Source organism: Nomascus leucogenys, chromosome 10, assembly GCF_006542625.1.
Source record: "Nomascus leucogenys isolate Asia chromosome 10, Asia_NLE_v1, whole genome shotgun sequence".
Lineage (NCBI taxonomy): Eukaryota > Metazoa > Chordata > Mammalia > Primates > Hylobatidae > Nomascus > Nomascus leucogenys.
This window is the reverse complement of record NC_044390.1, coordinates 87,720,986-87,736,671: the sequence shown is the minus strand read 5'-3', so window position 1 is coordinate 87,736,671 and position 15,686 is coordinate 87,720,986. Positions and strand designations below refer to the sequence as shown.

The 15,686-nt window shown below is 45.6% G+C and overlaps 1 protein-coding gene across 5 annotated transcripts in view; it reads right to left on the bottom strand.

The window, feature by feature from the left end:
* The window catches only part of RNF10 (ring finger protein 10), a 43,499-nt gene that overhangs the window by 20,645 nt on the left and 7,168 nt on the right, over window positions 1–15,686 (bottom strand). For all 5 annotated transcript variants that reach the window (XR_004032071.1, XM_030821504.1, XM_003280263.3 and 2 more), the window contains 3 exons: window positions 10,925–11,121; window positions 4,618–4,817; window positions 2,514–2,604 (listed from right to left, as the gene is read on the bottom strand). Coding sequence is in view for 4 of the 5 variants with exons in the window: in XM_030821504.1 (XP_030677364.1) it covers window positions 2,514–2,604; window positions 4,618–4,817; window positions 10,925–11,121 (488 nt within the window). In the remaining variant the exon portion in view is untranslated. The remainder of the gene's footprint in view (window positions 1–2,513; window positions 2,605–4,617; window positions 4,818–10,924; window positions 11,122–15,686) is intronic.

Here is a 15,686-nt window from a genome sequence, read left to right as displayed (position 1 = left end):
AAAATGCCACCAGAAGGTTCACTGCTTGAAGAATTGATTAGGGACTGTTAAAGTTATAGGCCTCTCTACTCTCTCATCCCCATCTCTCTCATCTCTATCCCTGTACATCCTTACACTCGACGTATCTTCCTAAAATTGTTTAACAATGTAGGTACATGTATGATAGTTTTTTCTTTTTTTTTTGAGACGCTCCATCTCCCTGGTTCACACCATTCTCCTGCCTCAGCCTCTGCAGTAGCTGGGACTATAGGCGCCTGCCACCATGCCCAGCTAATTTTTTTCTAATTTTTTGTAGAGACGGGGTTTCACCGTGTTAGCCAAGATGGTCTCGATCTCCTGACCTTGTGATCTGCCCGCCTCGGCCTCCCAAAGTGCTGGGATTACAGGCATGAGCCACCGCGCCCAGCTTTGTATGATAGCTCTTTAAGCAAAGCATTAAGGAAACCATAATAACTGTTAAATAAAACTAATACACAACAGGTATTTTGAGGGTTCTACATTAAATAGAAAAAAATGACAAATCAGTACATTCCCATTTATAAAAAAAACTTAGTATGTATGGTATGTATGCACAAAGGCATAAAAAGGGTCTATAAGTAATCTACCAGTAATTTCCAACAGAGAACGCATTAAAGACTTCACTTTATGTGACTAATTTTTTTTTTTAATAAAACTTAAGTTTTTATCCTTTCTAATGTCATTCTCAGATGATTTTATACATTTTCACAGCAGTGAGAGTTCAAGCTTTTTTTTTTTTTTTTTTTTTTGAGACGGAGTCTCACTCTGTCGCCTAGGCTGGAGTGCAGTGGTGCGATGTCAGCTTACTGCAAGCTCCATCTCCCAGTTTCACGCCATTCTCCTGCCTCAGCCTCCCGAGTAGCTGGGACTACAGGCGCCCGCCACCGCGCCCTGTTAATTTTTTTATTTTTAGTAGAGATGGGGTTTCACCATGTTAGCCAGGATGGTCTCGATCTCCTGACCCCGTGATCCGCCCACCTCGGCCTCCCAAAGTGCTGGGATTACAGGCGTGAGCCACCACCCCTGGCAGGAGTTCAAGCTTTAAGGTCAAAAGCCCCTGCTCATAAAGAAAAAGTGCCCAACATTTTGAAATTATTCTTCTTCAACAGATACCCTACTAGGACCAACAAGGGGATACCTAGAGTTTATAACTTCAGTAGAAAAACACATCAGTGGCTTTGAAAGTGCAACTGAAGCTGGGCGTGGTGGCTCACGCCTGTAATCCCAACACTTTGGGAGGCCGAGACAGGTCAATCACTTGAAGCTGGGAGTTTGAGACAAGCCTGGAAAACACGGTGGAACCCCGTCTCTAATGAAAATACAAAAATTAGCCAGGCATAGTGTTGCACGCCTGTAATCCCAGCTACTCAGGAGGCTGAGGCATGAGAATTGCTTGAACCCAAGAGGTGGAGGTTACAGTGAGCCAACATCGCGCCACTGCACTCCAGCTGGGGCGCTAGAGCAAGACTGTCTCAAAAAAAAAAAAAAAAAGAAAAAGAAAGAGGCCAGGCACGATGGCTCATGCCTGTAATCCCACCACTTTGGGAGGCCGAGTCGGGAGGTTCACCTGAGGTAAGGAATTCAAGACCAGCTTGACCAACATGAAGAAACCCCATCTCTACTTAAAAAAAAAAAAAAAAAAAAAGATTAGCCGGGAGTGGTGGTACATGCCTGTAGTCCCAGTTACTCGGGAGGCTGAGGCAGGAGAATCGCTTGAACCTGGCAGGCAGAGGTTGCAGTGAGCCAAGATCGCACCACTGTACTCCAGCCTGGGCAACAAGAGCGAAACTCCATCTCAAAAAAAAAAAAAAAAGTACAACTGGGCCAGATGGAGTGGCTCATGCCTGTAACCCCAACACTTTGGGAGGCCAAGACGGGTGGATCACTTGCAGTCAGGAGTTCAAAACCAGCCTGGCCAACAAGGTGAAACCCCGTCTCTACTAAAACTACAAAAATTAGCCGGGCATACTGGCGGGCGCCTGTAATCCCAGCTCCTTAGGAGGCTGAGGCACGAGAATTGCTCGAACCCTGCAGGCAGAGGTTGCAGTGAGCCAAGATCACGCCACTGTACTCCGGCCTGGGCAAAAGAGTGAGACTCTGTCTCAAAAAAGAAAAGTACAACTGTGTGGCTCATTCATGTGCCTACCTGCCACAAGGCTGAGGCCTACTTTGATAGTGACTGCTACGAATGGCTGCCAATGAAGCAGTGGCCCTGTAATGAGCCCAACCCAGGTCAGGAGGGTAAGGGGTTACTACTTCCTAGCTTACACATCTTCAGATCACAGCCTTTCATACACCATCCCTACAGGCCAGAGCCAATTAGTCACAAAATGGACTCCAGGAAGAACCAGGAACTGACCTCTGGGAAACATCTATAGAAAGCCCAGGCAGAAAAGGGTATCAAGCAGTGAACACAGCCAACAGCTGCTGCATCACCACAGTGCCTTTATTTAGTGCTCCCATTCATAGCTTATGGGCTTGGCTAAGCTACTCACCACTTGTTCCACAAAGTCCCAGTTAACTAATGTATCAGGATCAGCAAAATGAGCTGTGTAGTCTTGGTCTTCAGACACCACAAATTGGCAGCTAGAAATAGGAAAGAAGACAGGAAAAAGCTAGACTGTCAGGATCTACCAATAAACCCTCAGCAGAAACTGTCATCTATTCACTTAGAAATCAAATGCAGGCCATTAGCAGCCCTGGTTCATGAGGCACTGCACTAGGACCTCAGCCTCAGTTCTGAGCTCCGGCTCTGGAAAGAACCCAAAGACTCAGCAGGCAGAAGTCTAAATCCATGAACTGTTTTCTTCTGCTTCCAAGTCCGGCCAAATTCCCTGAAGGCATCCCTTGAACTAAAATTAACCTAGACTGTGACTCCATCAAACAGCAGTAAGCCAGATTTCCTCTCTCACCCCTTAGAACCCCAGAAAATGGCTAGTCTTCAAGACAGTTGAAAAGACTGTTCTCGGCCAGGCACGGTGGCTCACACTTGTAAACCCAGCACTTGGGGAGGCCAAGGCGGGTGGATCACTTGAGGTCAGGAGTTAGAGACCAGCCTGGCCAACAGGGTGAAACCCCACCTCTACTATAAATGGAAAAATTAGGCCACGCATGGTGGCTCACGCCTGTAATCCCAGCACTCTGGGAGGCCGAGGCAGGCGAATCACGAGGTCAGGAGATCAAGACCATCCTGGCTAACACGGTGAAACCCCGTCTCTACTAAAAATACAAAAAAAATTAGCTGGGCGTGGTGACACACGCCTGTAGTCCCAGCTACTTAGGAGGCTAAGGCAGGAGAATCACTTGAACCTGAGAGACGGAGGCTGCAGTGAGCCGAGATCACACCACTACACTCCAGCCTGGGTGACAGAGGGAGACTCTGTCACCAAAAAAAACAAAAAAAACAAAAAAACAGAAGACTGTCATCACTATTTGAAACCAGTTCCTCAGTTCATATAAAGTACAAAATGGTTACTTCAGTCTAGATCCAAGGTCAAATCTTAAAATTATGACTAAGGCCACACAAAAACAAACAAAAGGGGATAACATTTGAGCAAATGTATGCCAAGCACTTCAACTTGTCATTCAATTGTCCCTTAAGAAATTTTCTCTTCCTGGTTGGGTGGAGTGGCTCACGCCTGTAATCCCAGCACTTTGGGAGGCCAAGGTGGGTGGATCATGAGGTCAGGAGATCAACGCCATCCTGGCTAATATGGTACAACACCGTCTCTACTAAAAATACAAAAACAAAATTAGCCAGGTGGCAGGCGCCTGTAGTCCCAGCTACTTGGGAGGCTGAGGCAGGAGAATGGCGTGAAGCTCTGGGAGGCGGAGCTTGCAGTGAGCTGAGATTGCACCACTGCACTCCAGCCTGGGCGACAGAGCAAGACAGACAGAGCAAGACTCTGTCTTTAAAAAAAAAAAAAAAAAAAATTCCTCTTCCTGGCCGGGCATGGTGGCTCATGCTTGTAATCCCAGCACTTTGGGAGGCTGAGGCAGGTGGATCACGAGGTCAGGAGTTCAAGACCAGCCTGGCCAATATGGTGAAACCCCGCCTCTATCAAAAAAAAAATACAAAAATTAGACGGGGGTGGTAGTATGCACCTGTAGTCCCAGCTATTCGGGAGGCTGAGGCAAAAAAACTGCTTAAACCCGGGAGGCAGAGGTTGCAGTGAGCCAAGATCACACCACTGCACTCTAGCCTGGGTGACAGAGCAAGACTACATCTCAAAAAAAAAAAAAAAAAAAAAAAAAAAATTCCTCTTCCTTATAAAGGAGAGGCTGAATCTCAAAGCTGTTAAGTTACTTAAGGTCAAAGGCCGAAACAAGATTCAAATCTAGGTCTAATTCCAAACATGTTTTCTACCTTATCATGATACTAACACAGTTATTTAAGGATTATATTAAGTACCGAAAACATCTACCTGGAAAGTGGGTAAAAGAAAGGAAGGGCGGGGCAGTGGTGAACAGAAAAAGAACGAGACCAATTCCCTTTCTGCTTCTTTCCCACAATAGCTTAAAAAAAGCCTCTTCACAGCGGCACGACAGCTATCCGGAGAGTCCTACTTTCCCTTTCCTCTGAGGGGTAGCAATACTCACTTGGCCTGTAAAAAGAGTTCCTTGTTAAAAGGCTTATGTCCCCACTTGTTCCTCTTTCCCCAGCTACCATGTCCACTGCCTTCAAAGTGACCCGTCTGGCCACGGGGTTCAAAAGTGAAATTCAACAAGTGGTTCAGGTTGATCTTCTTAGGACCAGAGAACTGGGCAGGGCTAAACTCTGCCCGTTGAGCCTCTGCTACCTAGAGAGAATGAGAATGAATCAGTATTTCAGATTAGGATGACACTGATTTATTGCAGAAACCCAAAAAAAACCCTCCTTCTACACAGCTTTTTTTTTTTTCTTTGAGATGGAGTCTTACTCTGTCATCCAGGCTGGAGTGCAATGGCACGATCTTGGCTCACTGCAACCTCTGCCTCCCAGGTTCAAGTGACTCTCCTGCCTCAGCCTCCTGAGTAGCTGGGATTACAGGCGTGTGGGATTAAACCACACCCAGCTAATTTTTGTATTTTTAGTAGAGACGGGGTTTCACCATGTTGACCAGGCTGGTCTCCAACTCTTGACCTCAGGTGATCCACTCACCTCAGCCGCCTGAAGTGCTGGGATTACAGGCATGAGCCATCTCGCCCAGCCAGGAAGAGGAATGAATTTTTTTTTTTTTTTTTTTTTTTTTTTGAGACAGAGTCTCACTCTGTTGCCCAGGCTGGATTGCAGTGGCGCGATCTTGGCTCAAAAAAAAAAAAAAAAAAAAGTATGTAGCACTTCCTCTTATGCAGTCTTCCTCCTAAGACTACTTCCTGTTCTCCCGCCGTAAGTTTCCTGAGGCCTCCCCAGCCGTGTTTCCTGTACAGCCTGCAGAACTGTGAGTCAATTAAGCCTCTCTTTTTCATAAATTACCCAGTCTCAGGTAGTTCTTAATAGCAATGGACTAATACAATCTTTAAAAATAAACACAAAGCTAGGCAACGGTAATGCACACCTGCACTCTCAGCCTCTCAGGAGGCTGAAGAGGGGCACTTTAGCCTAGGAATTCAAGGTTGCAGTGCACTATGATACACCTGTGAATAGCCACTGCACTCCAGCCTGGGCAACAGGGTGAGACTCTTTGTCTAAAAAATAAAATCTAGCCGGGCGCGGTGGCTCACGCCTGTAATCCCAGCACTTTGGGAGGCCAAGATGGGCGGATCACGAGGTCAGGAGATCGAGACCACGGTGAAACCCCGTCTCTACTAAAAAATACAAAAAATTAGCCGGGCGTGGTGGCGGGCGCCTGTAGTCCCAGCTACTCGGAGAGGCTGAGGCAGGAGAATGGCGTGAACCCGGGAGGCGGAGCTTGCAGTGAGCCGAGATCGAGCCACTGCACTCCAGCCTGGGCGACAGAGCGATACTCCATCTCAAAAAAAAAAAAAAAAAAATCTAAAATTTAAAAATAAAATCAGGATGGGTGACCAGGAGTAGTGGCTCATGCCTGTAATCCCAGCTCTTTGGGAGGCTGAGGTAGGCGGATCACCTGAGGTCAGGAGTTCGAGACCAGCCTGGGCAATATGGTGAAACCCCCACCTCTACTGAAAATAAAAAAAAATTAGCCGGGTGCAGTGGCAGGTGCCTGAAATACCAGCTACTCGGGAGGCTGAGGCAGGAGAATCACTTGAACCCAGGAGGCAGAGGTTGCAGTGAGCCAAGATTACACCATTGCACTCCAGCCTGGGCATCAACAGCAAAACTCCATTTCAAAAAAAAAACTAGGATGGGCGCAGTGGCTCACAACTATAATCCCAGTGCTTTAGGAGGCCAAGGAGGGAGGATCATCTGAGGCCAGGAGTTTGAGACCAGCCTAGACAACACAGGGATCCCATGTCTCTACAAAAATTTAAAAATTAGCCAGGCTTAGTGATGCATGCCTGTGGTCCTGACTCCTACTTGGAAGGCTGAGGTGGGAGGATGATTTGAGCCCAGTAGGTCAAGACTGCAGTGGGCCACGATCATGCCACTGCACTCCAGCCCGGGCGACACAGCAAGACCCTGTCTCAAAAATAATTAAATTAAAAATAATTAAATACAACTGGTGGTATACCATCCAGTCAGATAACTTCCTTTTTTATATTAACAGCCAAGCTTAAAGATAACACCACATTCTGGGCCGGGTGCCTGTAATCCCAGCACTTTGGGAGGCCGAGGTGGGCAGATCACAAGGTCAGGAGATCGAGACCAACCTGGCTAACACGGTGAAACCCCATCTACTAAAAATACAAAAAATTAGCCAGGCATGGTGGCGGGCACCTGTAGTCCCAGCTACTCGGGAGGCTGAGGCAGGAGAATGGCGTGAACCCGGGAGACGGAGCTGCCAATAAGCAAGATCGCGCCACTGCACTCTAGCCTGGACAGAGCGAGACTTCGTCCAAAAAAAAAAAAAAAAAAGCAAACAAAAAACAAACAAAAAACGCCACATTCTGTTTGTTTGTGCAACACAGGAAGCCCAAGACTTCCAGGTCATCCCTTATTTTTCATCTCCACACAGCTCTGATCTCTTTAATCAAACAGTCTTCCACCCTTAATGCCCAAACTTAGATCTAAGAGCTTGTGCTCAGTCAACAAAATCCTCCACATTCTCAACCTTTTATCATCTTCAGCTTGTCCCAGCTGGCCCACTGTCACTTTCTCTGACACCACTCATATTTCCTGATTATCCTCGCAATACCCTGAACTCCAGGTCCTTGACCTCCTCTCTTCCAATTAGCTTGCCCCTCCCATCTCAGCCAACCACACCTACAGGTTTCCCTTCTACAGCTGTAATATCCAATACAGCAGCCAGTAGCTAGATGTAGCTACTAAGCACTTGAAATGTGGCTGTACCACGTGGCAAACTTTTAGATTTTAGATATATTGAATTTAATATATTAAATGTATTAAAATTGACTTTTTACTTCTCTAGTGCAGGCAGCTAGAAAATGTATGATTACACACATGGCTTGATCTCCTATTAGACAGGAGTGTTCTATAGTCTAGACCAACAACCACAACCTCTTCCACTATCTTAACTTTGAGCATTCTGTTGTCCAGACAGGAATACACTCCTTCCCTAGGTTTAGTCCTGACTCCAACAATTCTTTAACCCCACTAGGACCCCCAAATCAATGATCCAACCCCTCAGATTTGGCTTAGATCCTGTGGTCCACTGGCCACTTCCTTTTTTAAATTTTTATTTATTCATTTATTTATTTAGAGATGGAGTCTCACTCTGTCGCCCAAGCTGGAGTGCAGTGGTGTGATCTCAGGTCACTGCACCCTCCACCTTCTGCGTTAAAGCGATTCTCCTGCCTCAGCCTCCCAAGTAACTGGGATTACAGGCGCCTGCCATCACGCCCGGCTAATTTTTGTGTTTTTAGTAGAGACGGAGTTTTGCCATGTTAGCCAGGCTGGTCTCAAACTCCTGGCCTCAGGAGATCCACCCTCCTTGGCCTCCCAAAGTGCTGGGATTACAGCTGTGAGCCACTGCGTCCGGCCCCATCACCCACTTCTTCACATATCTGCTGTATTCACCTGGCAAAACCTTCCCCTGATTAATTCAACTCTTTTCCTATTCCACATTAGCCCTGGAGCAGACAGACAGGGCTAACAAACACAACCACAGCAACTAGCCTCACCGAAGTAGACCCTCATGTGCCTGGAAGTACTGCAATCCTAGTACGCTTCTGCAGTCCATTCATTCCCTCACTTTCCCAGACAACTCCTTCACTCCTCAGGCTTCCAAACCTCCTCTTGGCTCACCTTATGTATTCCACTGAGAAAATTGGAACAATCAGAAAAGAATTCCAACTACCTCCGACCCCACCTCCATCACCAGGCCTTGTTTTACTGGGGATGAACTGGCAGAGTTCATATCTAAGACAACTGCTCCACTTCTCACTAGATCTCAAGGACTCAAGGACATTGCTCAGCAATTCTCTTCCTTTTCCCTGCATCACTTTGCCTCTCACCAGAACCATCCCATGAACACAGACATGCTATCATTTCCCTAATCTTAAAATCCCTCGGCCAGGCGCGGTGGCTCACATCTGTAATCCCAGCACTTTGGGAGGCCGAGGCAGGCAGATCACAAGGTCAGTGACCGCCGTGGCTAACACAGTGAAACCCTGTTTCTACTAAAAATACAAAAAAAATTAGCCAGGCGTGGTGGTGGGCGCCTGTAGTCCCAGCTACTCGGGAGACTGAGGCAGAAGAATGGCGTGAACCCAACAGCGGAGGTTGTAGTGAGCCGAGATTGCACCACTGCACTCCAGCCTGGGGAACAGAGCGAGACTCCATCTCAAAAAAAAAAAAAAGAAAAAAAAATCCCTCCAGCTCATATTCCCTTCAAGCACCGCCTCACATCTCTGATCCCCTTTAGAGCAAAGCCACTGAAAAGTACTGTGTAAATCTGCTGTTTCTTCTTCCCATCCTCCCATTCTCTCCAATCTACATGCCATTTTCAAATCGAATGGTCAACTTTCAGTCCTATTCTTAGCCTATCAGCAACACTTGACAAAACTGATCACCTTCTGCAACACCTTTCAGCTCTCTTCCTCCCGCCCTGACCGTGCTCTCTTTTGCTGGTTTCTTATCCAGACTCAGAGGTTCAGTTCTTGAACCTAATCCGTTTTTGGAACACTCGCTCCTTAATCTATCTCACTTAGTTCCATAGCTTTAAGCACCAACTGTATGCCGACAGCTCTCTAACCTGGGTCTCTTCCTTGACTGCTGATTCACAGTTAACTACCTACCTCTACTTATATTCTGCTTATATTTATCAAATAGGAATTTCAATGTACATATAACATTTCCAAACTGAAGTTCTTTATCTCAACCCTATTCCCCTCTCCCAAAAAAACATTGTGCTCTTCTTGAATGTTCTCCATTCCAGCAAAAGGTACCTGAATTGGGCTTATGCCAAAAACATTACTCATCCTTTTCTCTGCTCAGACCCCACATCTAACAAAAAGTCTTGGCTCTATATGGAAATAATGCCTCAAATCTTAACGTCTCTCACCACCTCCATCACTCACCGTCTTTCAAAGCTTCCATCACTCTCACCAAGAATACCTTTGTAGTCTCTTAGTCTTCCTGCTTCCACTCTTCCCCTTTAAAACTCCGAATCAGGTTACCTTACTTTTCTCCTTAAACCTTGCAATGGCTTCTCATCTCTTGAACAAAAGCCAAAGTCTTTCAAAGCCCCACATGATCTGATCCCTTTCCTAGTCTTTGGGTACATTTCCTACCTCTCCTCCTCCACTCATGGTAGCCTACTTGCTTTACCTCAAACCAATAAAAGCACTACCACCTCCTGTCCCTTGCATGTGCTATTCCTTCAGGCTAAGACACTCTTCCTCAAAACCATATAACGTGGCCAGGTGTGGTGGCTCACACCTGTAATCCCAGCACTTTGGGAGGCCAAGATGAGAGGATCGCTTGAGGCCAGGAGTTCAAGAACAGCCTAGACAACACAGTGAGATCCAGTCTCTACAAAAGAAAAAGAAAAAAATTAACCAGGCATGGTGGCATGCACCTGTATTTCCAGCTACTCAAAGCTGAGGTGGGAGGATCGCTTGAGCCCAGGAGGTCAAGGCTGCAGTGAGCCATGATCATGCCAATGTACTCTAGAGCAAGACCATCTTAAAACAGAGCAAGACCATCTTAAAACAAAACAACCATATAGTGTGCTCCCTTGCTTCTTTTAGGTCTCTCTCAAAATCCACCTCCTCAGAGAAGGTGTCCTTAAAGCACATTCTAAAACTGTTTTCCTTGTTACTCTCTATCCCTTTACTTCCCTCAGTCTACATTTTTTTTATCTGTCTTATTATATCATAATTACATAGTATGAAACGTAATTTAGGTTATTTCCCAAATTTCACAACTACAAACAAAGCAGTGAATACCCTTGTACATAAATGTCTTTATGCACTTACAGAAGCATAGCTAAGAAACTCCTAAAAGAATTTGAGACTACAGATATATGCATTTTACATTTTGCTGGATTACAAAGGCAAACGTCATTAATGTCATTTTATTACCTAAATATTCCAAAAAGTACCTCTAATTCAAGAGTGATAATAAAAAGACCATACAAATTAAGGAACCCCAAATTTGTCATAAAGGAAATTTTCCTTCCTCCAAAGAAATTTTCATAACCTTCAGGGGAAAAAAGGAGGCAAGGTTTCAAACCTGGTTAACTCTCTCAACTACTCAAGACTCCTTTGATTATCTATTCCTCAACCTCTTGTTCCCCTCCTCAACTACTGATGAAGTGGGGGGCGGGCGATGGGATCAAATCTCATGCTTATGCTCTAGAAAGGACATTCTCAAATTCCATACCTCATCTCGTCTTCCACCATTAAAAGAAGAGCTAAAGAGTTTGCTGCTGCCGCCGCCCCTTTGAGGAGGCATCTTGTTAAAAGTCTTGCTTTTCTGTGAACTGGAGCGACGGGACTGGTTGTTAAAACTTTCATTTTTGGGGTAGGAAAGTTCACGTTTGCGATTATAACGCTTGGATCCACTGGAGTTCTTTCCGTCTGAAAGCAAGAAACACAAAAGAACGACCTAAGAAATGATACATTCACTTAGCCAACTGCCCTCCACCTCCCAGCAAAACTGTGTTTAAATACAGGTAAATAGGCCCTTTGACCACCTCCAGGAATCTGGGTTTGGGCCAAAGCATGAGTGCTTTGAGTAAGACAACACATAGTAGAGTGTTTTTTTCTTGCAATAATGAAGCCTAACAGGTCCCCTCCCTCAAAACAAACACAGTGTAGATCAAACCACATGGATTCTCAATCCATAATGTCTCTACTTTTCACAGCTTAACCACTGCCCTTGTAAAAGTTCAGTCAGATAAAGTTACAGGAAATGAAACAGCCATTCTGTATTAAGGAAAAGTATTTTACCTGGTAGCAGGACAGAAGAGATTCCTTTTTAAATTACCATAACATAACCAGATTCTATACTACAAGGGGTTGTCCTAGGCCTTAGCAAATGTATTCAAAAGGCATAAAAGCAAAACCGTGTTTACATAAACTCTAGAGGTCAAATTCAGAAGCTGTTAAATTAACAGAACAAAAGAAGTTGAGCTCTAAAAGCATACTGGGGGCTGGGCGCAATGGCTCACGCCTGTAATCCCAGCACTTTGGGAGGCCGAGTCGGGTGGATCACCTAAGGTCAGGAGTTTGAGACCAGCCCGGCCAACATGGTGAAACCCTGTCTCTATTAAAACTACAAAAAATTAGCGGGGCATGGTGGCGGGCACCTATAATCCCAGATACTTGGGAGGCTGAGGCAGGAGAATTGCTTGAACCCGAGAGGCAGAGGTTGCAGTGAGCCGAGATCGTGCCACTGTACTCCAGCCTGGGCAAAGAGCAAGATTATCTCAAAAAAAAAAAAAAAAAAATTTATTAAATAAATAAAAGCATATTGGATCAGCTTGAGTTATATCCTTTTTAAAAATGGCCAGCCACGGTGGCTCATGCCTGTAATCCCAGCACTTTGGGAGGCTGAGGTGGGCGGATCATGAGGTCAGGAGATTGAGACCATCCTGGCTAACACAGTGAAACCCCGTCTCTACTAAAAATACAAAAAAAAAAAAAAAAAAATTAGCTGGGCGTGGTGGCGGGCGCCTGTAGTCCCAGCTACTCGGGAGGCTGAGGAAGAAGAATGGCGTGAACCCCGGGAGGTGGAGCTTGCAGTGAGCTGAGATCGCGCCACTGCACTCCAGCCTGGGCGACAGAGCAAGACTCCATCTCAAAAAATAAAAAATAAAAATGTTTCTTGTTTTTCTCTTCAATTATAATACATGTTCAATTCTGAAAATAGTGTAGAATAATTTAAAGTTGCCAGTACCCACAGAGCACTAATCCATTAACATTGTTTTCCGTTTAATCTCCATTTGACATACGTGCCACAAATCTTACATAAAATGACAAGCACAGAAGATATATTGTTTTCTGCTTACTACTCTGTGAGCATTTTATGCATCCCTAGTCTTCAAAAGCATGATTAATTGCTGTACCCTTCTTGATCACATACTTACAGAATAATGTAACCAATCCCCCATGTTGTATATTTAGGTGGCTTCTAATTTTTTGTTAGTTTAATATAATACCATTGGGAGTCTCTTTACACAAAGGCTTATGTGATTATGTCAAATTCTCAAAAAGTGGAATTAACAGATAAAATATGGTCATTAAAGCCATTTATACATTCCTAGGTTGCTTTCTAGAACCATTACACCAATTTATTTATACTCTAACAACATAATAATTATTTATGCACTTTATTTATTTATTTAGAGACAAGGTTTTGCTCTGTTACCCAGGCTACAGTGCAGTGGCACAATCTTGGCTCACTACAACCTCCACCTCCCAGGCTCAAGCCACCCTCCCACTTCTGCCTCCTGAGCAGCTGAGACTACAGGCACTCACCACCACGTCTGGCTGATTTTTGTGTTTTTTTGTAGAGACGGGGTTTGCCTTTGTTGCCCAGGCTGGTCTCAAACTCCAGAACTCAAGTGATCCACCTGCCTCGGCCTCCCAAGTGCTGGTATTACAGGCATGAGCCACCACTCCCAGCCTATTTTTTTTTTTTTGTAGAGATGGGGTCTCACTTTGTTACCCTGATTGGTTTCCAACTCCTGGACTCAAGCAATTCTGCCTCGGCCTTCCAAACTGTTAGGATTATGGGCATGAACCACCATGCCTGGTTTATCTTTTTTTTGTTTTAAACAGTCTCACTCTATTGCTCAGGCTGGAGTGCAGTGGCGAAATCTCGGCTCACTGCAACCTCTACCTCCCGGGTTCCAGCAATTCTCCTGCCTTGGCCTCCCAAGAAGCTAGGATTACAGGCATGAGCCACCACGCCTGGCTAATTCTGTATTTTTAATAGACGGTTTCGCCACATTGGCCAGGCTGGTCTCGACCTCCTGACCTCAGGTGATCCACCCACCTCGGCCTCCCAAAGTACTGGGATTAGAAGCGTGAGCCACCACACCCAGCATGTTTTTTCCCCCAGGGCAGAAAGCAGTGGTGCCATCATAGCACACTGCAGCCTCAACCTCAGCTTAGCATCTTTCCAACTCAGCCTCCCAGCTAGGACTGCAGGTGTGCACCACCACACCCAGCTAATTTTTAAATTTATTTTGAGACAGGGTCTTACTTTTGTCACCCAGGCTGGAGTGCAGTGGCATGATCTTGGCTTACTGCAGTCTCAATCTCCTGGGTTCAAGCAATCCTCCTGCCTCAGCCCCCCAAGTAGCTGGGACTGCAGGCATATACACCATTCTTGGCTTATTTTTATATTTTTTATAGAGACGGGGTTTTGCCATGTTGCCCAGACTGGTCTCAAACTCCTGAGCTCAAGCGATCCACCAGCTTCAGCCTCCCAAGGTGCTGGGATTACAGGCGTGAGCCACCAAGCCTGGCCTAATTTGTTAATTTTTTTGTGCAGACGGGGTCTCACTATGTTGCCCAGGCTGGTCTCAAACTCCTGGGCTCAGGCGATCCTCCAGGCTCAGGTGATCTTCCCACTTCAGCCTCCCAAAGTGCTGGGATTATAAGCATGAGCCATGGGGTCTGGCCCCACTTTTATCTTATTGCAATGATTCTCAATCTTGCCAGTTCATAGGAATCACACAGATGAGCTTCTACGGAATTCCTATGCTCAGGCCTCACCCTCTAAGATTCTGATAGAAGTATACAAAAGTACCTGTCTGCAGACCTGTAATATTATCTGACTAATTTTTAAACTTAGAAAAAAATATTTCTTGATAAGTATAATCACCAGCTTTTTATAGCAGGCTAAATAAATTCAAGGTTAAACAATGCCTCAGAAAGAAGAAAACGTAAGTTAATAAATCAGAGACCAAATTTTGAAAGCAACCACTTCACGCCCATAGTCTGTCAACCTCACTGAATAAATGAGATGTCATTCTCTCCAAACCTGACCCCTAAAACCTGGGAGTCAATCTAAACCATGTGAAATGGCAGCAATGTAAACAGAACAGTCACAGAAACAGGCTAGGTTCACTCCTACCAGTCACCCTTAAATCCTGCTTACGGACAGTGACCCTTACCTTAGTTACAATTTAAGGCCAGGCATGGTGGCTCGTGCCTGTAATCCCAGCACTTTGGGAGGCCAAGGCAGGCAGATCACATGAGGCCGGAAGTTCGAGACCAGCCTGGCCAACATGGCGAAGCCCCATTTTTACTAAAAATACAAAAATTAGACAGGTGTGGTGCCACACACCTGTAATCCCACCTACTTGGGAGGCTAAGGCATGAGAATCATTTGAACCTGGGAGGCAGAGGTTGCAGTGAGCTGAAATCATGCCACTGCACTCCAGCCTGGGCAGCAGAGTGAGACTCTGTCTCAAAAAACAAATAAAGTTAGAACTTAAAAACTAAACTTTTATCTATTACTTCAGTTAGCAACAGTTAGTGTCAAACATGGCACTAACAGTAACAATTAGCAAAGTTTCGCGCTGGACTTGGTGGCTCATGCCGGTTATCTCAACACTTTGGGAAGCCAAAGCAAGAGGATCACCTGAGTCCACAAGTTTGAGACCAGCCTGGGCAACATAGTAAGACCCCATCTCTACAAAAAATTTAAAAATTAGCTCAATGTGGTGGCACACACCTGCAGTCCTAGCTGAGAGGCTGAGTTGGGAGGAATGCTTAAGCCAAGGTTGAGACTGTAGTGTGCTATGATGGCACCACTGCTCTCCACCCTGGGCTACAGAGTGAGCCTCTGTCTCAAAAAAAGAAAAAGTCCAGGCACGGTGGCTCACGCCTGTAATCCCAGCACTTTGGGAGGCTGAGGCGGGTGGATCATGACGTCAGGAGATCGAGACCATCCTGGCTAACATGGTGAAACCCCTGTCTCTACTAAAAATACAAAAAATTCACCGGGCATGGTGGCGGCACCTATAGTCCCAGCTGCTCGGGAGGCTGAGGCAGGAGAATGGCGTGAACCCGGGAGGCGGGGCTTGCAGTAAGCGGAGATCGCGCCACTGCATTCCAGCCTGGGCAACAGAGTGAGACTCTGTCTCAAAAAAAACAAAAAAAAAAAAAAAAAAAAAAGAAAACTCAGG